This window comes from Pipra filicauda, unplaced genomic scaffold (genome assembly GCF_003945595.2).
Source record: "Pipra filicauda isolate LSUMZ 115617 unplaced genomic scaffold, ASM394559v2 scaffold4_size7858003_pilon, whole genome shotgun sequence".
Classification (NCBI taxonomy): Eukaryota; Metazoa; Chordata; class Aves; order Passeriformes; family Pipridae; genus Pipra; species Pipra filicauda.
In genome coordinates this window covers 2,674,861-2,697,102 of record NW_024104643.1, presented here as the reverse complement: position 1 = coordinate 2,697,102, position 22,242 = coordinate 2,674,861, and the positions used below count along the sequence as shown (strand labels likewise).

The 22,242-nt window shown below is 36.3% G+C and overlaps 1 protein-coding gene across 1 annotated transcript in view; it reads left to right on the top strand.

Moving 5' to 3' along the window:
• Window positions 1-22,242, top strand: part of ZDHHC17 (zinc finger DHHC-type palmitoyltransferase 17) — a 69,075-nt gene that overhangs the window by 4,821 nt on the left and 42,012 nt on the right. Inside the window, exons 2-3 of the mRNA XM_027747786.2 lie at window positions 13,425-13,528; window positions 21,406-21,528. Coding sequence (XP_027603587.1) covers window positions 13,425-13,528; window positions 21,406-21,528 — 227 coding nt within the window. The remainder of the gene's footprint in view (window positions 1-13,424; window positions 13,529-21,405; window positions 21,529-22,242) is intronic.

The following is a 22,242-nucleotide window of genomic DNA, read 5'->3' as shown; positions in this document are numbered from 1 at the left end:
AAATATATGTCTGTATTTATTTAATATGCTGATGATTATCAGATCCCTACACTGCTGTTACAGTCTCCAGTCCTGATGACCCTTTTGAGTCTCTCATATTCTTTCAGTGTTTTCATGGCTTTGCTCTCTGTGTAGTAGCTGTTGCAGGACTGAGCTTGAGAACAGAGCACTGTTGTAGCAGTCACACAGTTGCCGTAGTAAAGCACCCTCTGGATACCCCATCCTTAGAAATGTTTCAAGGCCAGGCTGGATGGAGCTTTGACCAGCCTGGTGCTCCTGCCCATGGCAGGGAGGTTGGAACTTTAAGGTCCCTTCCAACCCACCCCATTCTCTGATTGCTCATACATATAAATATACTGGTCTTGTTGAGAACTGCATCACACTGGAACCTTGTGCCCAGATAATGACCCACCTCCAAGTCTTTTCCATCCTTTTGAGATAATTTCTAGGATTGGCCTTCATTTTTTAGATAGGACTTTGCTCTTGTTTATTTTTAAAAAACCTTAGTCTGGCCTGTCCCAACCCTCCCCAAGTTGTATCAGAATACCGATACACAACATTGTATCAGAAACACAGTATTACTGCTTTCCCTTGCTCTCCACCGCCTTTCCCCACCCCCGCAGTAGAATTTACGTCTGTCTGCTGTTTACTTCTGGGTTGCAGACAATGATGAAATATGGTGGGGTTAAGGTACAAGCTCTGAAGAATGCTTAGTGTCCTCTCAGTAGTGTTTTCATATTAACACTTCTCTGGGGTTTTAAAAATGGGAGCTACTGAAAAGACCAAGAGGATATTTTTGAACGGCATAATCCTTAACTAGGACAGTATGTATAACAGTCACAAAACAAACTATAAGCATAAAACTTGTTCACCTCTAGTTTTAGTACATGTGACACGCACCAATTAACTTTCTTTATATTCTAATTTCTTAATTAAAATATCAGACAATACTAAATCAAACACTTTGGACATTAACTGCGCTTGACCATTACTACTACTTTATCAACTGAAAGTGCCAGATTTAATTTCCTGTGAAGCCGCAGTATTAGTCTTTGCTAGTCTACTACATTACTAGTATTTGCTTTTTTGTCAGTTCTGTATCAAGAACTAGAAAAGCCAGCAACAGCTTAAAATGCTAATCGTACATAATTCATGTTGTCTTCTATCCAGATGACTTGAGTTTCTTTCGGCATAATGAAAAGTCATTCATTCACATGTTTGGTTCATTCAAATATTCACATCTTTTGGACTATGTGGTTGACCTAAGCAACCTATATTTTAAAGAAGTGTAATATTTGTTGTTCTGTTAGAAAGCATTTTGTTATGGCAGCAAGATATGATTTAAATTTTTTGTCTAGACTGTTTTTGTTCTGCACTTACTGAACATTTCCAAATTTGTGGGGGTGTTTTTATTACAGTTCTATCATTCTTACTTTGTAATCTTCACAACTTTTGTTAATTTCTTTTGTTGCTAGGATGATGCTTGCCCTTCTAGGGATAGGGATGTATTGTATTCTTTTGCCAGCATCTCAGGCTTTGGTATTTTTCTAATTTGTCATGGTCATTGTCAATGCTTCTCTTGCTGTTTTTATAAGATTTTTTTTTTTTACAGTTGTTTTCACTTCCCTTGTAAACTGTGCAGTTTTTCACCACTGGGCTTTTTCTCAGTGATAAAATTGTGGGTTCTTGGGCATCTAGTAAAACACTTAAAATAGATTTCAACTATTTACAGGGGGTTTTTTACATATTTTGTTTTGATTTGGGTAGTAATTGATTTTTAACTTTCTGAGACATGCCCTCTTAAAACATCAGTGATAAATGTCTGATTTGACCCAAATTTGTGTTGATTCAGTTTGCCTTGTTAAGCACAGGCTTTATTTCTTTTAGATTTCACAGAAGATTAGTCTTTCAGCAGCATTTGTTTCACTGTGTTTGCCTGTTTGCTCAGAAAAGTAATGAGACTTTATAAATGTGGAAGAGGGTTTAGGGAATTAAGGAGGAAAATGTTTGTTTGCTGTTTGCTTGAAAACTGAACAATATTGCCGTTGGTACTGACATGTTTAGGTAGGAACAGCCTCAGTAATTGATATTTCAGCATGCACACAGTTCTCTATGAGTTTTCAAAGTATAACAAAGATTTGATTTTCATGGTATCCTTGTAGTTGAGAGAAAACTGGGCTCTATTACAAATGAGACTGTAGAGCAAAGCAGAAAGCTTTTTCTGAATCAGGAGTGTGGCTGAATTGAAGCCTCGGGTCTGTCATGCCCAGTATGTGGTGTAACATTGAACAACAATTTGTCTTGTGCAATTTTGAAATCTAGTGATTTCTTCCTACAGTTTTAGGATGCCCTGAGGTCTGTAGAAGGGTTTTCTTAATTGTAGCTGTAAGGGGGGAGGCACCAAAAATGAGAGTAGTGGGAATGCTGTGGTCAGAGGTTGGAAAGCTGCTCAAGATCAGGGGAACATGACTAAGAAGGAGGAAGCACAGTAGCAAGAGAGAGAGGACATCACAGTGTGCTTTGAAAACACTTGTATTTGCTGGCTCTGAAGGATGTGATTTTTATGATTGGGTTTAAGCCCTGGTGGAACCCAGGCACAGCCCCAGCCCCTTCCTGCAGTTGTGTGGCCGGTAGGTGAATTGGGGAGGTACTTGCTTCATGAGTCTGTGACCTGATCTAACTGGAACCATTACTGTGCTGTTGTGAGAACTAGTAAGAGTTAATGGAGGAGGTACAGCTGGGCCCATGAGTGTGACCACCTGGCTAATGGCAGGTCAGTTTTAGCTTGTCTTAAGCTGGTTGTGAAACCTACCTTTAAATGCTTCCAGCTGCACTCATCTACCAGTGATGCTTATCTGGTCCCAGGATGAGCCAGTTCAGGGAAGTAAATCAATAGAAAATGCATCCAGTAAAAAAACCCTGTGAATAACTTTTTGCCAGTTCACTAAAACTACTCGTGGTAGAATCAAGTGCACTACAGTACTAACAGAAGGTAGATGGTGAGCTGGCAGGACTGGTTTAGAAGGCAAGGAGTTGGATAGAATAGGAGTGTTCTTAATTGTCAGACCATGAATTTACACTACGCAGTCTCATTTGCTGCAGAAGATTGACTATTAGCATGTCTAGAACCACCTTTCATGCACTTCCTAGTTGAAATGGGTAAACCAGCCAGTGTTTATTGTAAGTGATAATGGGAGTTTGCTTTGCTGCCTGTTGATTTGAAGCTCCATTTGCTGCTTCAAGGTTGTGGTGGGGAATGGTGAATTGAAATTTTTTATAAAGATTATGCACAACTTGCAGTAACTTTTTTTCTGTATCTACCAAGGAGAAAAGAGCATCCACAGCTAGGCTGACTGCTCGTTCTGTCATGTGCACTTGCCAGTGCTCAAATTCTTGATTTAATTTTTCTACTGTTGTGATGCTAGTAGGTTTGAAAATTGAATGAAAAGTCCTGATTTTTGAAAAAGAATATTCAGAATATCCTTTTTTGTGAATTTTAAAAAAAGGACTGGTTTTTCTAGCTGAGTGCATTTTTTAAGTTTAGCGCTTTTCAAGAGTGAAATATGAAATTAGTTTTACATTAATCTCATGATTGACTACTAGTGCTAAGTCTCTCGGGGATTTTTTTTTTTTGTGTTGAGTGATCTGCAAACTTTCAGTTGGAAAATGTTTCATTTCTGCTGAAATCCTGAGAACACAATGCAACATTCCTTTAAAAGAAAGCCAAAAACATGTATATGTTAACGTAAGTTGCTGACTGAATGAAAGCTTTAAAGTGAGCTTTAAACCATAGTATTTTAAACTTTTAATTTTTTTAACCTTTACAAATGGTAGTAAATGCAGCTGTTTTAAATAACACTTGCTGGTGATGCTATGTGTGCAAATACAAGGCTTTCCAAAAAGTCTATTTGTGAAGCTGTGGCTTCCTAAAGTACAACACTGTTCAATTTAGGAGCATCTGTAAGGAAATGACTAGAAAGTGGTTGTTTGTGGATAGTTGTTTTGAAGAAACAAAACTTACTCATTACCGGCTGTGCTTTAAATCACATGAGCTCTGACCTCTGCATAGAGTGGTTGGATTAAGGGCTCTTGGTTGAGCATCTCTAACTCGTTATGTAAAAAATTAAATCTATGTTGCAGAGTAGGATTATGCTCTCTGTGTGATGGCTGACTTGCTTGTGGGTGGAACACTGTGTCAGCAAAAGGAATCACTTTATGGTGTTTGAAATGGGGCTTTTATTAATCTATTTTGCTGCTTTTTAAAGAAGGCATTGTCAATTTCAACTGTAGCTCGCTTTGGAAAAAAAAATCTGAGTGTTAGGTGCACGTTTTTTCCCATTGTTTATGTATTCTATAATTAACTTTGCCAGGGATGTTCATAAATGCATCTTTTAGCATGTCAAGAAAGCATGCAGGTAGACCAGAAGTTTGGGAGGTAAACCAGACTTTGCAGCAAAATGGCAAACGTAATGGAAAGCAGTGACAGAATTACCATTGAATGGAAGTTTATTTTGTTATGTCATACCCATTTTGTGTAATTTAATGCTGTGATGGGGGCAGGGAGAATCCTAGCAGAAATTGTATGGGTCAAAGTAAGGCAAGTCTGATGGTATATATTTGCAAGTCAAACACTTGAACTTAAAAAAAAAAAAAAAGACATAATTTGAGCAGTTAGAAAGAAAAAGCAGAATTGCACATTTTTTTTCCTCATGGAGAATGTAATCAGGTTTAGGTGGAAGTCTTCTAGCATGTATTAGCTAAACTGAAGGTGTGTATGAATCATTCCAGTTCAGACAATCTTAGGAGCTCAGAGATGCTGAACACTCTGGCTCCTCAAATGGATGAACCCACATGGCCATACAGAATTCCTCTTTCTTTGGCTAGGACTTCATGTGCGTATGAGAAGGATCAGATTGCTCCCACTTGATGACAGCCAACAGCTAGTCAGATTAGCTGTTACAGCATTAAATGTAGGGAGAAAACAGTTTCTAGAGAACGAAAAGCTATTCTTATGCCTGTAAAGAATCAAATGGGATTCTCTCCAAAATGAAGACGTGATCATTTTCACCTCTGTTTCTATGACTTTCTGTGTTGCAGATTAGGTGAAGGGGTAGGGGCAGGAAAGTGATCATAAACTTCAGAAGAGGATCTTTCATTAAAAATGTTAAAATACCAAGAGTATCTCTCTTTTCTTTGTGATTAATTGGTTTGAGCATTTTTCTATTAATGCTAGTTCATGAATGACTAGTCTTTATGTGTATATAAATGAATGTGGGTGTTTATAATGTGTAAATAACTATATATAAATTTATCTGTATAGATTCTTGCACGTTTTTAAAAGTAGGAGGAGGATGGGGAGAGCAAACTAAAAAGCATTCTCTTGTAGGAAATGACAAACAGGGAAATTGAACACCCAAATATGGGGGAAGGAATTCTTTAATACTAACCTCCAGTAGTCCCTGCTAAATGTAACACACATGCATGAGGATTATTTTATTATTTAGCTTCCATGAAATAGTTGCAGTCACTTCCAATTTTATTATGATTCTTTTGACTGCAGCCAGATATTAAAATAGTGTCGTCATCAATTAAAAAAGAATTTACTTTGTTTCTATTAAGAAACAGAGGCAATAGTATGCAATATTTTATAGAAAGTAATGCTTTTGTTGCTAAGTTTTTATTTTAAAACTTCATAGTATTTTCTCTTTAAGTCTCAATTATCTTGGTCACCATTCAGAATTTAAGTGTCTGATTTTGATCATGGTGTCGCTTCCTTGCAGTGATATTGCATAACGTTAAAGGAAAAGCAGTCCTGGCCATCTGTTAATGCTACCAGAGCCATGTGTAGCAGCTGTAAGCAGCAGTTTTTTCCTCCCTTCCTTATGTCCAAGCAGGCATATTGACCTATTCATATCCTCCTGCTATATATAATTGTGAATTATAAAATTGCTCTCTCAGAATAATTCAGTCTTAGTCATCTTGTTCTTTAATGCATTAAACTTCTTAATTTTTTTCTGAGAATACTATTCTCAGAATTTTCCTTAATCTTATTTAATTTAGGCTTTTTTATTAGAAAAGATTAAAAGCTTTGAGTATTATGGGGAAATGAGCATAACTTTATTTGTGCATTTGGTTATGAGGAGGATTGATTGGGAATGCTGGTATTAGCACACCTTCAAAAATTAACACTTATTTTCCCCTCCTTTCTCCCCTGCACTTTGTCTTTTTTCCTTTGGAGTTATATTTCATATTTTGCTGTATCTTCTCTTTCTGCATCTTATTGGTCCTGTTTGGCAGAGGAGGTTTCCTTTTCTTTGTGTTGTTTCTTTTTTCCAAAACACCTTTTTTTTTTTCTTTAAAACATTATTCTCACTCTTTTGAGGTTCTTTTTTTTTCTACACTGCATTACTTGTGCATCTGTGCAAGCAGTCTGCACATTTTGTGGCTAATGAGTGATGACAAACTAGTCACAGATGCATAAGAGTGAATACAGCACTGTCAAAGGATAGTCACCAAAGTGGGAAGCTCATCTAGAAGTGACCCTTTGTAGTAATTGGAGAACCAAATTTGATTCTTATAAATAAGCAAAATCTGTCTTTCTTGCAACCTTCTAAGCCAACCAACTCAAGCAATTTCTAAGTAGAATAATTTTCTTCAGCCTGTCAGCCTGACTTCCTTGAATATTTAAAAGCTGGAATGTGTTGTTCCATGATTACTTAGTCAAATTAACAATTAACAGCTGCCAAAAGGTTCCTGCTACCTTCTGTTTGCTTGCTTTCCCTCTGTCAGTGGCTCTGGAACCTGTGTTTTCACAGGCGAAACAGATTCAACTTGCTGTCCTAGTAAAAGGTTGAGTTTTTTCTGTTTCTTGTTGATCCCCCCTGCCCCCTCACCGTAATGAATTGAGTGGGCACAGTGTGATGACAGCTCTGAGCACCAAACCTGGCTTGAGTCAGGCAGCAGGAGCAGGAGCCAAGAGCAGTGGGGGAGAGTGGGCAGAGAAATGACCTTTCTCTTCTGGTAATGGTAAACCGCTAATTTGGCTCAAGTCATGCTTGGACATGTCTCCTTGAAACAGAATGAAATAAGTAGAGATTTAGTGTTTGCAGCCTGCTTATTGTAAATCAGTGAAATCAGGCTCTGCTCTGCTACCTTCTGCTGAGTTTTCCTGACTTTCAGCTGGGGAAGAGCCATTGTCACTAAAGACCAAAATAGTGAAGAACAAATGTGCTTGGGTTTCAATTAGTTTTTCATCCTTTAATTAACTGTTAGTGTTTTTTAACAGTGGATGATCATTGAAAAATTGAATTTTCCTGGAATAAATATTTTCATCATAAGAGGAAAAATATTTTAACACTTGGGAATACTGTTGAAGCCATTTGTGAATGTGGTTTATATTCTAGGCTCAAAATATCATGTCGTTACTGTATTATCAATCTGTCGTATCGTATGTTTAAAGAAAGTCAATATTTTCAAGAATTTTAAGTATTTTCCTAAAATTTTTGTGAGGGCATATGAATTTAGAGGAGGTTCATTCTCTTAGGTGAGAACTTAAAAGTCTAAAATCATTATTTTTCACCTTTTTATGTTTATTTCTGTTCCTTTAATACTGGGGGGCAGGTAATCTAGGTTAGCGTAGGATAACGTTGGGCTTTCTCTTCTGTCCAGCAGGTTCTAGGAAGTAATCTCTATTTTGTCTGATTTAATTTTCTGTTAAACTCCAGAAAGAGATGCTGTCTGAATGTCGTACTTGTGATTTCTTTCTAGCTTAGCTGCAGATTCAGAATGACTGAAGTTGGGCAAACTCACCCCTGGTGTATCACCAGTGCAGTTGATCCTGCTGGGGCAGTACAGGCTGTGTGGTGCCTGGGCACTCAGCTCTGTTCAGGCAGCCTGCTGCTGGCTTAGGGATGTGCCTGCCTGTGCTATGGCAGCAATGATGGTTGTGCCTGCGTTGAAACCATTATATTTGGTAGCAATGCATATAAAAAGAGATTGTGTTTAACATCCTTAGCTTTTTAAATGGCAGTCTTTAAATTGCTATGCTAAGTGTTTAAAAATAGAGAACTTGCCAAAGAATGTGTTAGAAATGTTAAATATTTGCTAGTTCTTAAGCTTTGATGTGGTTTTGTTCTAAGCCATGTCTTTTACGTGGCCTATAACGTGCAAGCATTTGGAATTTTGGTGTCTATACAAGTTTTATTAAGTAATTGAGTTGACATCCTTGCATATTTAGGCTTAGCTTTTTCACTTTTTAAATGTTGGCTTGTCTTACTGCTGAGTCCTTCTTGCAAACTTAATGGTTTAAATATACTGTTATAGTCCTAGAGACAAATTAATTACTTTCCATAATGGCATTTGAAAATCTCCTCTCCTTTCTGATAATGTTTGTAACAGTGTAGTGTAGTCAAATGAAACAATCATGATACTCTCCTTTTCTGATTCTTTCTTTTCAACTATCTGCAGAGCCATAGGGCAAAGCTTGACCGCTGGCTGGGCAGATACAAAGAAGAGTTTACATTTACTCTTTTCTCATTTGAACAACAGATGCTTCAGAAAACATTTATTTGTCTCTAGTATAAGTATTATAAAACATGGGTTTCAATTGTAGGATTTTTTTTCTTTTAAAAGGACTTCTTATGAGTTTTAGGAATGTGCTTTTGGCTTTCGGTGCTGTTCATTGAATAACTAAGAGCTTTGCACTTCATTTGGAAGTGACTTTACTGATAGGACCAAATACATGTCAGGCATAAGATTATACTAGTTTGGTTGAAGTAATTTGAAGTCTGATTATTTCCATTTTTTCCATTAGTGGGTATATATAGCCATTGTAAAAGCAAAGATGGCTAATTCTGGTGATGGAGTTCTGTTGACTAAGTATATCACAAGCCATGACATTTGGGAAGCTTAAGTGTTGAATGCAATAGTTTTGGTTTCCTACAAAGTTAATATTTAATCAAACTAGTAGGCTTTCTAAGCAGAGACATAAATAACCAAAGTGTTCTGAGAATTGCCTAAGACTGATACGGACTGTGAAATCAAAAGCTCGAGGTTCAAGGAGAGAATTTGCTAGCTGTGTTTGGTAGACACAGTGATAACACCCTGAGCAGATAGCTGGTTTGCATTCGCTCCTTGTAGGTCTTCTAATGGTCTCGTACTTGAGGCTATCAGTTGATTTCCTGTTCCTGGTAACTTGCCCAGTTAAAATGGTGAAAACCCGGATTACATTCTGTTAATGTTAGTATTTGATTATTTCTTTCTAAATAATTCTGTCTAGAATAACTAGAAGAAACTACTTTTCTGCATTTATAGTACTGTGTCCTAGCCCTGCACAGGATTTGCAGTTCTTAGCTGCTGCCTTGCTTCTTTCATTTTTCCCTTGTCAGCCAAGTGTAGTGTGTAACAGCATTATTTGCACTGCCTTGATCCAAATCACCTGTCACGGGGTGAGTCAAGTACTACTGTGATTCACAAAATCCAGGTTCTCTTTTCTCTTGATTCCTGGCAGCTTTTTGACTTAATAACTTAGAAGCTACTCTGCAGATCACAGTCATCAACCAGGCACTTATAATGCCAGGTAAGAGTTAAACACAGTGTAATGGCACTTACAGGAGCCAGCATTCTACTATGAGCCAACATGCAACTGCCAAGTTGCTTAGATAATACTGAGTGATAAATTTTTAGTGTAAGATTGGGAATCTGTGTCCAGGCTGCAGAGACCTGACTGTACTGGATGAGAATTCAGATTTTATAGGCTTTTCTGTGATTTGTCCTAAAAGATTTACTTCCAAAATGAGCGGAGTTTGCATCTTCTTTTCAGGCACATCTGAAGTAATTCTTTTTTCCACAGTTCACATTATGGCATAGAAGAATTTTGTGGTATGATGTTGGAGGATGTGATGTTCATACACATTTCAGGATTTTAGGAATTGTTTCAACTATTCTTAAATGTAAAATATGAACTCAACTCTCTTAGTAAATCATGAAACATCGGGTTCACTTCACATTTGTTGTGAGTCTTTATATTAAACAAATGGATTGTAGCTGCTCTTGTATGTCTGAGGGAAAGAAGGAGAACTGCTTTTTGCTTAGTCATGTCATGCATTACCTGCCATTGCCTCAAATCTAACTTTTTTATCACTTCAGCTATTTTGCATTAATGTACACTGAAACATTCAAATTTTGTTAAAAACAGTATTTCAGAGACACTATCAGTACAAAAGGAAATTAAAAATGATATATTTTTTCAAGTTAAGGGTACTGTCATTAGCTTTAAGTCATTAGAAAAGTAGTAGATATGCTGTAGGAGGAGGTAAGGAATATACTCTCTCACTTTTTTGAATGTACATGGTTAATAGTTAAAATGTAAGGTTTTGTTGTATTCCCATAAATCTTTTTATGAAAACATTAGTATCATAAGGCTGTGATTTCATGATCACTGTAGGCTGACATGAATTTACACTGCCAGGAAATGTTCTCTTGACTGGCTAGTGCAGGCTCAAGGGAACAGAAACATGATTTGCATGCTTGAAGTGGTCAGGAAAATGCAGTTTAAGAAAAATAGTGTTCTCTGGTACAGTAATACCTGACTGAAAAATAGCCCAAGTGTCTCAGTTTGCTTTTAATAATTATTAGATAAGAAGAGAGACTTTCCCCCCTCCCAGTAGCTGTGGAAAGCTAAGAAATACATCAAACTACTGTCTCCTCATCAAGATGCTCCAGAACAGTGAATTTTTTTTGTTCTGGTCTCTGCCTACTTATCCTTTAGCTTTTCATGGTCTGAGGATTACAATTGGATATATAAAATCCTGCTGCAGTTGTGTGGTGTATTAATGGGTTAACAGAGATATCTAAATCCTGCTTTTGAAAAGAGGAAATGATGTGGGACAAAATAATGAATTTAGCTTTCTCTTATACTTTCTTTTTTTTTTTTTAATTGTAATGATGTCTGGTATCTTTTCCAGCATCCTGTACTCGGAATAACACTCTGGCCTATCTAGTAGCTGGGGAAAAAAAGATTTGGATAAGCTGTTGTTCTTCAAACCAAAGTGAAGCTGTGTTTCTGAATTGTAGGAGACAATTGGATGGCGGCAGATGCCCTGTTACATTTTTAGGTTGTCTCTCCTGTAGAGATGGCAACAGAGCAACCTTCCTGCTGGGCTGGCAATGCTTAATTGGTTCATCTAGTTAGTTTTTCAGGCTTGGAAAGAAAAATTAAGTGACACAGAATAATGCTGTGGTCAAGGAAAGATATAATCTGGCAATCACTTAGGTACTGTGTGAAATGGAAAAATTTGTTTTTCTGAAGAAAAGTCATGCATAAGAATAAATCTCTTCAAAATGAAGACTTTTGCTGCATTAGTTGTCAGTGTTACTGTGTTCTAGTTTTAAAGTCCTAAATGGTTGAATTTCTTGAAAGATTTTTTAGTGTATAAAATTTCATAATTTTTCTAACTATATAAATTACTATATAAATTCAGTACTACAAAATATACCTAATGCAGTAGAATGTCTCATACTTAGATTTTTTTTCCTCCTGTCTGAAATAGGTATATTGTATGTAACCACTACAAATGTGATCTACTAAAGTTACTCAGTTTTTAAGTAATTACTGAGAGTTTTCAGATTTGCAACTAGACTAACTTCTTGATAGTTTACTCTGAGATTATAAGTGGTATCCAAAGCTTTTAGACTTCTGCCTAAGAAGTACTTCAGGGTGTTGAAATCTGGAAATATTTAAAATGTGGTTTTTGGACTTAAGTCTTCTTCTATGTCTAAAAGACATAGATAATGTATTTAATAATTTTAGGGTAGAGATACTTATTTTAAAATAACTTTAATGATAAAAATTTGTAATGACGGATTTGATTGCCAGCATCCAGCTACCAGGAGGCATTGTATTTGTACAGCCAAGATGAGTAATGTCTGGATTGAGAGTCAGAGAGCAGTTACCTTAAGCTCCCATCCAGTCAACAGAGAGCTGGTTAACGTTTTCCCAGGAAGCAAGAAAACACTTTGGCTGATTAGCCGCAACTGGGCACATTAAGAATTTACATCTCATTGTGACCAACAATTCCTTTTGCAGAAATTACTGCACAGCTGAGAGAACGTGAGAGAGAGGGAGGCCTGCTCATCTTGGCAATAGGAAGTCTCCCTAGCCCTAATATATCTTAGTCACTTAAGGTATCAGTTCAGCATACGCCTCTTGGGAGAGGTAGTGGTGGGGATTTGTGACTGTGGATCCTTGTTAAGGTTAGGTGCACTACGTGATCATTGTCTTAACTCATTTATCTTTATTAAAAAAAAAAAATTAAAAATCTGTCTAGTATAGTAACGAACAAGTTGATCACTCATTTCAGTAACTAAGAGGAAGTTGGAATCGTTTAATTAAACACCTTTCATAAGGTGTTTAAAAGTGTTTCCACGTTTAGAGTAAAGAAAAAAATTCTGTTCCTGGAAGGATATGTTGGGGAAAACTGACTGAAAGTAAATAATACATTTTAATGAAACCAGTTGAAACTCATTTTTAGAATTCCCAGAAAGCTTACTACTTTTCTTGTTTATTCATGCACATTTTCACATTTTGTGTAGCTATGCTGAGTTGCATGGCTAATACAAAGAGGTAATCAGCTACAGGATGTGTAACAAATCGAAAATTGTCCAGAAGCTGCATAAAATTCATCATTCAATTTCAGCTTGAAGAGCTTTCACATGCAGGAATTTTGTAGAGAAAAATGGTGTGTTGCTGCCCTAGTGATCTATCAATACAGTGTTTGAATATAGATTCCACAAGGGAAACATTGAACCTAGAAGTGTTGCCCTTCATCAATAGAATTAAGGCGAGGAGTTGTATCTGGTGAAGAACGTGTCATGGTCATGCCATTTATTTCTGAGGCCTGTAGGTTAAACATACACAGATAACCTCTGAAGCTTGGGCTGGAACTGAGGAATCAATAAAGCATCAGTAGATTTTAGTCAGTGTTATTAATCATTCCCAGTTACTTTTTTATAGAAGGTATTTGACTATGCTATTTGAAATACAACATTTAGTTGTAGAAACAGAGTGAGACTTTGTCAGTTTATAGCAAATAGGTTTTTAGCTATGCTATGTTTTATTTATAAAAGCAAAGTAAAGCAAAACAAAAAACCATACCCAAAACCAACCAAAGAAAATTGCTGTTACATTTTGTTAACATTCTATAAAGTTACCTTAGTCCAGGATTTGACAGAACTCTGCAATTACAAGTTGTGTTCTCTGTAAAGTATTTCAGTTCTACACTGGGGAATGTGGCAATCTGCTTTCCAAAGTGTAGAAATGTACCATCCTCATGTTTAGGTAGCTTTAGTTTTGCTTATAATTTTTTTTTTTTTTTCTGAGAAACTTGCTGGTTTGGGTGTTCTAAAAGCAAGTTTGTCTTTTTTAGGAATTAAAACCTCAAAGCCATTACAACCATGGATATAGTGAATCTCTTGGACGGAAAAGCCACATCGATGATTACAGCACTTGGGACATTGTTAAAGCCACACAGTAAGTTTATTTTTGAGCATTAGATTTGTCTGTGTCTGTATTAGTTAGAAACAGTAAAATGGATCGTATTATTTGTGTAAAGTGGAAGGTAAACTGTATTTGTCAATACAAGAGTGGAAAATTTCAGAAGTGATTACTGTTACGACAAATTTATGAGTGTTGTATGAAAATGTATGGGAGGAATTATGGTAAATTGTAAATATAGATGGTTGTAGGACAGATTGTTGGAAGAGAGCGGGACGTTTTCTTCCTGTTGGACTAATGTTTATTTTCTGTAGGTGATGATTAAGAGGTAAGTAGGTAACATTTATATGCAAATATAATGGTTTAATTGATTTATAGGGTAGGAAGAATGTGTCTCTGTAACTTGCTTCGTTATTTCTGATTCTGCACTTTCAGTGCTGCTATGACACCAAGTTTATTGCTGAAAAAGGATTGTAGGAGTAAACTGTGTGTAAATTTAGTAATTGTGTTCTTACTGTACATGAATTACACAAATTTGTTACACAGTAGTAACATGCTAATTCACAAGACTTTCTGGAGTGTTGTCATGATGCTACTTTTTAGTTTGTTATTGTTTGCCATTCAGAAACCACTGTTGCTTTTTTGCAATAAGCTGAAATGGAGATTTGTAATATTTTTATTTTTAATGTATTGTTAATTTGAATGCTTAAACCATTATGTATCTTGCAGAGCTATTAGCCTTTTTCTTCTTAAAAGAAAATTTTTCTTTCCTTTTTTTCCTAAAAGACACCTCCCCCAATTGAAAGAAGCAGCTCTGCGTGTGACATAGGCCCAGTTTAGGTTTAGGAAGTATGTACTTTCCTTCCCTTTTTGTTTTGAGTTGTAAAGAGTTTAGCTTCCTGAAACAGATGTTGACTGACTCTGCAATTGTTGCTCTAAATACTTTAACAGTAATACTACAACCTATAATACTCACATTAGGGGATTTTTAGAAGTTAAAATATTGGCACTGTATCAAACCAGCTGCTTCTTATAAAAGCATGGAAGTGTGGCAGCAGAAGTGATTTTACATGTTACTTGCTTGTATTCTTATATACTCACTGCATATTTGAAAACCTAAAACACCTTCCTCCCCATTAACTCTCAAATTTAGGCTGTACTTTCAGCTGAGTTGTTACAGTTCTTTTCTGGTCTCCTCAAACAAGAATCAATGGATCTGAGTTACTTTTTTGTTCCTTCCCAGTCATGATAAGATGTGATTTACACAGAGGATGACATCTCACCAAAGAGCATTGCAGTTTCTTATCATAGCCCTAATGGTTAATATTACAGGGAAGGGGGACTGTCAGCTTGAAGTTGTGGTATCCAGGCAGCATTTCCCTGACTAGAGGGGGGAATTCACCTTTATTTTAAGTATTTGCTAGATTATGAAGGGCACTTAATATAAAATGTCTGTTATAAAGGGAAATATCTCTGAAATTTAAGGCAGAAAGTAAACCCACCAAATATCATAAGGCTTGCAGTAAAATAAATAATGCTACTAATATATTATATCAGTGTTATTAAAAATGTATACTTTTTCTACTAAAACGGTGTATTTACAGTTATAAAAATATAACATACCATATGTATGTATGAAAATAACTGATCTTATCCTCTACCTTTTGTCCTCAAAAATCAATACTCAGATTAAAATATCTGCTGACTTTCTTTACTTTTTAGTTCAGTGTTAATGTAATGATGCCATAAAAAGCTTTTGTAAAAAAAGGGCCACTCATCAGTCTCCCAGAATAGTTCCCCCAAGCAGTTCAGTAAGTTCAATCAAAATATAGCAAAATACAATAAGAAACATTTTAAGTCTCTTGGTTTGGATGTTTTTTTTTTCCCCAAGTCCAATTTCTCCCATGAAAGTAACTAGTTATGCAAGATGATGATGAAAAAAAATGGGATGAGAACGTTTAAAACTCATTTATGTTTTATATATGCTATTTGGCTGTAGAATTATATTTTGAGATATTTTTATTGACGCTAGATTACAGAGAAATAAAACAATGTTTGTAAAATAATGCATTTGATTTTATGTTTTCCAGCAAGGAAAAATAAGGCCTTGCAAACTCCACGTTTTCCCATAAGTATTTATGTGTTGTTTCCTATCTGATTGAACTGTTTCGGTGCTCTTATCTTCTTAATCTGTAGATTGGACACATTAAATTAACATACTTATACACTAAGAGCTACAAATCTAATAGCCTCTTACAATCACATTAAGACTATATAGAAAACAGTGGTTCAGCTAATTTTCTCATTGAAAACAGCTTATCAGTATTTTTTCCCCATGATGCTCCTCGTGGGTTCTCCCACTGGAAGAAGTTCTCTCTCTGGGGCCCTAGGCATGCTTGATATAAAAAATAGTCTCTCTCTGTTTTTATTTTGCAGAAACATTTGCTGGAGTAAAAATCATAGTGTTTGGTTTTAGTACCTATGAATATGAGGAACACTTTCCACTGGCTTTGTTATAAACATGTCCAAGAGCATCTAGGTAGCTTTAAAAGTAGTAGTGTCTCAGCTCTTCATCTTGCAGATGTTAGAATATGTGTGTAATTTTTTTGGCATCTTGTATTTGGTTATAGCAAAATTGTTTCATTCACAGAAAGTTTCACTGTGTTTCTGAAAGCAGAAGCAGGCCACTCATCTGCATTTGAAAAACTGTTTTCAAAGGAGCAATGAAAAAATCATCCATGCTTACCTTTGGTTTTATTCCTCTGTGATAATCAGTGTTCTTGCTGGAGCTCCAAGGGAAAGGAGTCTTGTCACAAAAGAGGAAAAAAAATCATAAGTGATTTAGAAGTGAAATTTAATGATGATATGTTGGATATGTTTATTTCTATCTCGTTTGGCAGCAGTAGCCCTCTGTCATCCTAGGCGGGAGTCATTAACTTTTAATATGATGTCTTGGAAAGGATACTGTGTTAACAACTTAAAGTTGCTGCTTCTGTTTTGTTTTAAATCTTTAAAGCCATGAAACTGAGGAGCAGTAGCTAATGTTCACAGGTACAGAAGTATATGATAGGTTATCAGTAGGAGAACAAAATCTGAGACGTACTAATCATTGCATTGTATTCTTCAGTTCAGTTGAGAGTGAAGCCTTTGGCTTGTAGTGAGCTTGAGCAAATTCTGAAAGTATGTTAAATAATGAATTATGATACCATTATGAACATGGATATTAAACATTAGTGATATTAACAAGTGCTTTTGTGACATCTGGAAGATTGATTCCTTGTTCTCAAGTGTTACAGTTTCATTATTGCAAGATTAACTTTTCTATTAGTTTTATTCACTGAGATAATTTCATTCAAAATGAAGTTGTGTGCGTTGTGAAATAGTGCAGCATAAAATACGAAATATGCTGAATCTTGCCAAGGAAAGAAATTATTGGATATATTTGAGAATAGCTTTTTTCATCACTATTGCTCATCAGTCATAGGGTAACTGATTAAAAAAAAGATATATTTGGAATAATCCAAATTGGTAAGAGTTAGCCAAAGGAATGATTACTTCTGACTTCTTTCAGCTGCTTACAGGGGAGAGTGGGCAGACTATGACATAGGTACACATCCATTATTCCTGGTCATTTGTGCCCATGGGGTTTGATTATATTGCTGAAAGTGAAATGTACCTAAAGTTCATGTGGAAAGGTGGAACTTTTTTAACCACATTAGTAATATAGCCACAACTCTCCAGACAATTTAAGGCTTTGGAACATATTTAAAAGCCAAATTTCTCATCTTTCAACAGTGCTGTTAATGGTTCTTTAAGTAGCTCTTGAGTTATACCTTTTCTGTTGAAAACAAAAATGTCTTACTGTTTAACACAAAAAACCTTGCGAATGTGTTAAAGGCTTTTTTAGTATTTAACAACCATCATTCATGGGAATGAGATTTCAAAAGATAAAAAAGATCATTTTTCTGTTAATTGCACTTCCAGTTAAAACAGCTTTGATGTGAGTTACAATGATAAGATGAGGGAGTGAGCTCCTGGCTTACCTACTCTTTGTTGGCATGGTGATGTGCTCACTGTAGAGGTATTCCTTCCTATTATTCTGACCAAATTTCATGTTAATCATGCAGCAAAGCTGGAAGTGTCTATGTGTTTGTAGACAAAAGATTAAAAAATGGATTATGTATTTAAAATTACAAAAGGCAATAGGGTACTACTGTTTTTCAAAGTATTAAGGTCAGAATATCTTTAACGTGTGATGACAAAATGTTGCAGGTTAGTTACTGAAATAGCTCAGACTGTGATAGCAAAATGAGCTACCACAGTGGTATTTTTGCCGTGCAAGGACTAGTCCTATTTCTTTCAAGACAAGCTCAAAAATACGCTTTAATTATGCTCCATATCGATGTTTACAGCGTCACCCTCTAGAATGCTGAAATATTCAGCATTTCAGATGCTGAAATATTTGTTAGATTAATACATCATGTCTTGTGAGGATTTGAATCTTTCCCTCCATGCCTCTTGAAGGGCATAGAGCCCTTTATAACAACATTACGAGCACAATTATGCTGAGTGTCTGAAATGGGTGACTTTGTCATTTTGTAACCTAACAGTGCATCATGAAGCTTTGGAAAAAGACAAGGTGAAATCAGCTTCAGCAAATTGATGGAAGAAGACTGTAGTTGTATGTGAGAGAAGAATGCTGCGTTTCTAGGACAGAGCTCAAGAAACCATAACTGCTGCAGGTTCAGGGTTTTATTTAATTGTTGAGAGCCTGCTGTTTCCAGGAAGAGGAGCAAATCGTTGTAAATTCCTGGCTTTTTTTTGCCAGGCCAATTCTGTGTGTCAAGATCCTTGAGTCCTCTTGTGACAATTTAATAAATTGAAGATTCATTAAATTACACCTTGTGTTTTACATTTCTTGTAATCAGTTATGATTGAGTTCAAGATACCAAAATGAATTGCTAGGAATAGACAAACTGATGGTGACTTAAATTGAAAAATTGCTATATACATCACTTTCAGTATCACTTTTGGAAAGACTTTTGTTTCCCTGGAAAGGCTCTTCTGATGTATTGCAGAACTTCATGTTTTGTTCTGTGGCCAAGTAGTACCAAGTACTTGTGACTTGCAGTTTGCCTTCCACTGGGTAGAATGGGAAGTCTATGATGCTAAGCCTGAAGAAGGAGTCAATCAAAAGGGTAAAAGTGAGAACTTAGGAGTGGAGATAAACAAAGCAAAAGCTGCACATGCAAGTAAAGCAAAACAAGGAATTCAGTCACCACTTCCCATGGGTAGGCGGGTGTTCGGCCATGTCCATAACATGCAGTGGTTACTTGGGAGGACAAGCACCTTGACTCTGAATGTCTCCTCTTCTTCCCTCAGCTTTTATTGCTGAGCACACTGTCGTGTAATATTGCATATCTCTTTGATCAGTTGGGGTCAGCTGTCCCAGCTGTGTCCCCTCCCAGCTTCTTGTGCACCTCCAGCCACTGTGCTGTCAGGGCAGAATGAGGAACAGCAAACACCTTGACCATGTGTCAAGTACCATTCAGCAATAGTTAAAATATCGGTATATTAATCAACACTTTTACTCACAAATGTTAAACACAGCTACCTAGGAGCCACTGTGAAAAAGATTAACTTGATCCCAGCTGAAACAAGTACACATAATGAAAATCCTAATCTGTTGCATGAAAGCTTTACATGATTGCCTCTTACACTTCATAGGAAGTTAGCATTGTTGTATCCCTGTTCTTTGTATCTTTACAATAAGTTAGAATATTGTATTAATATAATTCCTACTTGTGTAGTTCTACTTACTAAAGCAGGATAAGAGTCAGGTAAACTCAGCCTCAGGCAGTAGAATTTTTTTTTTAGCTGGTGACTGTTAAATCTAATAACAGGACTTTAAGTCAATAATTTCGTACATTATGGCTTCAATTGGTAGTTTAAATGAAGGCAGCAGGCTTGTCTGCAGTAGGAAGGAGTGTCCTAACAGCTGACTGGAGTAGGACAGCTTGTCAACAAATGGTTGTTTTACCATTCTGTATGAATCCCTTTCCAGGCTACCTTCAGATGCTGTAATATGCTAGTGTGATATTGTACTGTAGTAAGATCAAAATTTGCTGTCCTGCTTTTGGAAGTATGTACTTCCCCATCTCTTCTACTGTCTCTTTTTACTCCTTGTTCTTGACTGACCTGCCTTTTGTAGTCTTAACCTGTTTCAGTGGCCCTTCCAACTGGGATGGGAAATCAGGAATGATACATAAGTGTTAAGCCACTTGTACAAACACTCATCAGGCTACGTCGCTCATGTAGGTTGGGACTTGTGAGATAGTGTGCCTGAAGGTTGGCTCAGTTTTCTGGGCAATTATGTTTGTTTGAGTGTGTGTGTCTTGTCTTGCTGGTTGCATATTTTTCAGTCATCGTAAACCAAACATCTTCTTTCCACTACCCCCAACTGATTAAAACCAAAGTTTTGCTGTCAGGATTATTCCCTACTGCTGCTTTTTTACTCAGTCTGAGGGACCAGATTTTACAGGTGTGGTGCCACTTGGTATGTACTGCACACAATAGTTTTTGTTCTGGTTTCCTGTAATGTTTGAAAAAGATAATAGGTATGACAGCAATTCCCAGCATTTTTCATGATTTCAGAGGAACTTACTTAAGAAATTAAAAACAATGCGATCTAAGTAGGCTAGTTATGTCTAGTATTCCTTTTTTAATAATGTCCAACTAGTTTTTATGCTTCAAACCTTTGACACACTTGGAAAGCACTCTTGAGTTTTGTTGGATTGAGTCATTTGAGGATTCATTATGGGAACACTGTCCAGATTGAGGTTGCATTCAAATGCATGAAAGAAAGAGTAAGAATGGCAACTACCCCAGGAAAAAGGTTTCTGCATCTGATCAAGTGGAGCAGAAGGGCCTTGTCTAAGGCTGTTTCTTCTGCAGAAAGTAGAATGTAGAAACAGCACATGAAAAACTTAGTTAAATTTCAACTTTGAGAGGCTGTTAAAATTCTCCTTTAGCAGAAGTCAGATGTCACAAGGCACTGACCTTGATTTCAATGCATGCGCCCATGTCAGTCTTCTCCTTGAGACTTGAGAAACCCTTATGGGTTGTGCAGATATTGAAATGTCGTGTTTACTTGCTCTTCTGCATTGCTTTTATTGACACTAAAAAAAGGTGGCAAAACAGCATAAACATCAAGACAAACATTATTTAATGTTGAAGTTACTCCTACATGAGATGCCTAAGTGATGTTTATGCTTCCTGATTTGTTTCAACTTTAAAAATGCATGCAGAATTTTTTTTCAAATGACGGTAGATGACATTTAATAGTCCTCTTTAATGAAAGAATAAATTTCATAATAATATGAATTTTGAAGTGGTCTCAAGGAGAAAATGGTACTAACTTGTATTGGGAAGATCGCTATTTGTTGTCTGAGAAGAAAAGTGGGAAATATTTGAGCGGTTCGTGTTTGTAATTGACTTGATGATCTTACTTGCTGAATTTTAGGAAGATACTGTGAAATCAGCTGATTAAGCTTTTTTTTGGTCTTCAAGAGCTGGAAAGGAAGTAAAACAGGGTGAGAGAAACACATGTAGTGGAGTTCCCAGGAACTGAAGAGTTATCTAAATTTGGTATAGTATTGATAGATATTTTGCCTTGCTCTGCAGTGGAATTTGCTAGGGACACAAGTTTTTTGTAAAATCTTGAATTGATTAATGTAACTTCAGTGGAAGCTTCTTGTTGCAAGAGATTTGTAATCAAATAGAAACAGAAAGTAAATTTTCTTCTTCCTTTCTCTTCTGTTGAAAATTTTGTGTTGTGATCAAAAGTGTGATGTTTGACGAATACATTTTTATCTAAGGTGAGAGCTTTGACAAATGTTATTTTATTCTTGAAGGTATGGAATATATGAACGATGTAGAGAGTTGGTGGAAGCTGGATATGATGTACGACAACCAGACAAAGAAAACGTAACACTTCTCCACTGGGCTGCAATCAACAACAGGATAGATCTGGTGAAGTATGTATTACACTTTAAGTTAAACAAAAATTATTTGCATTCTTAAAAGTCTTGATTTCTCTTTTTTAAGACAACTGAATGTCTTTAAATCTAATGTGTCTAATTTGTCCTTTTTCCTTGACAGTATGTCAGAGCTCTTGTCCCTTCTTGATGCATCTCTGCCACTGTGACAGACAGCATGGCATTTTCTTCCTGCTGTTTACTAGAGTGCATGTGACTCTCGATGTGTTTAACTGTATCTAAAATTCCTTTCACCTGATGCAGTTCTTACAAACCTAAGTTCCTCTGTCTTTAGGGGATCTTGTTTATTTTGGTTTATGTAATTCACTATATTGTGCTCTCTCTCACTGTTTCTTTGCAAGACACTAGTTCATTTTTTTTCCTTAGAATAAAATTACTCTGTTGTGGTTTTGGTTTTTTTTTTGTTTAAACCTATCATATCTTTCCCCAAGTCTTCACTATTTCCCCACTATATGCAGTGGATAATTTCATTTAAAATGTTGGCTATTAAGCTTGGTACTACAGAGATAGAATATAAGTTGTCTGCTCTCATGATACAAGATCTCAGTGTCTTGCTTAGTGGGTATTGACTATGTAAGACCTTCCCAATTAAGTAGCTTAGCAGCTTGTCTGTTGAGAGTGCAGGCTTGGAATTAGACTTCTCTTATTTTTAGTGTTTCTTCATCCCATCTATTGTGAGACATGAGATTCAGC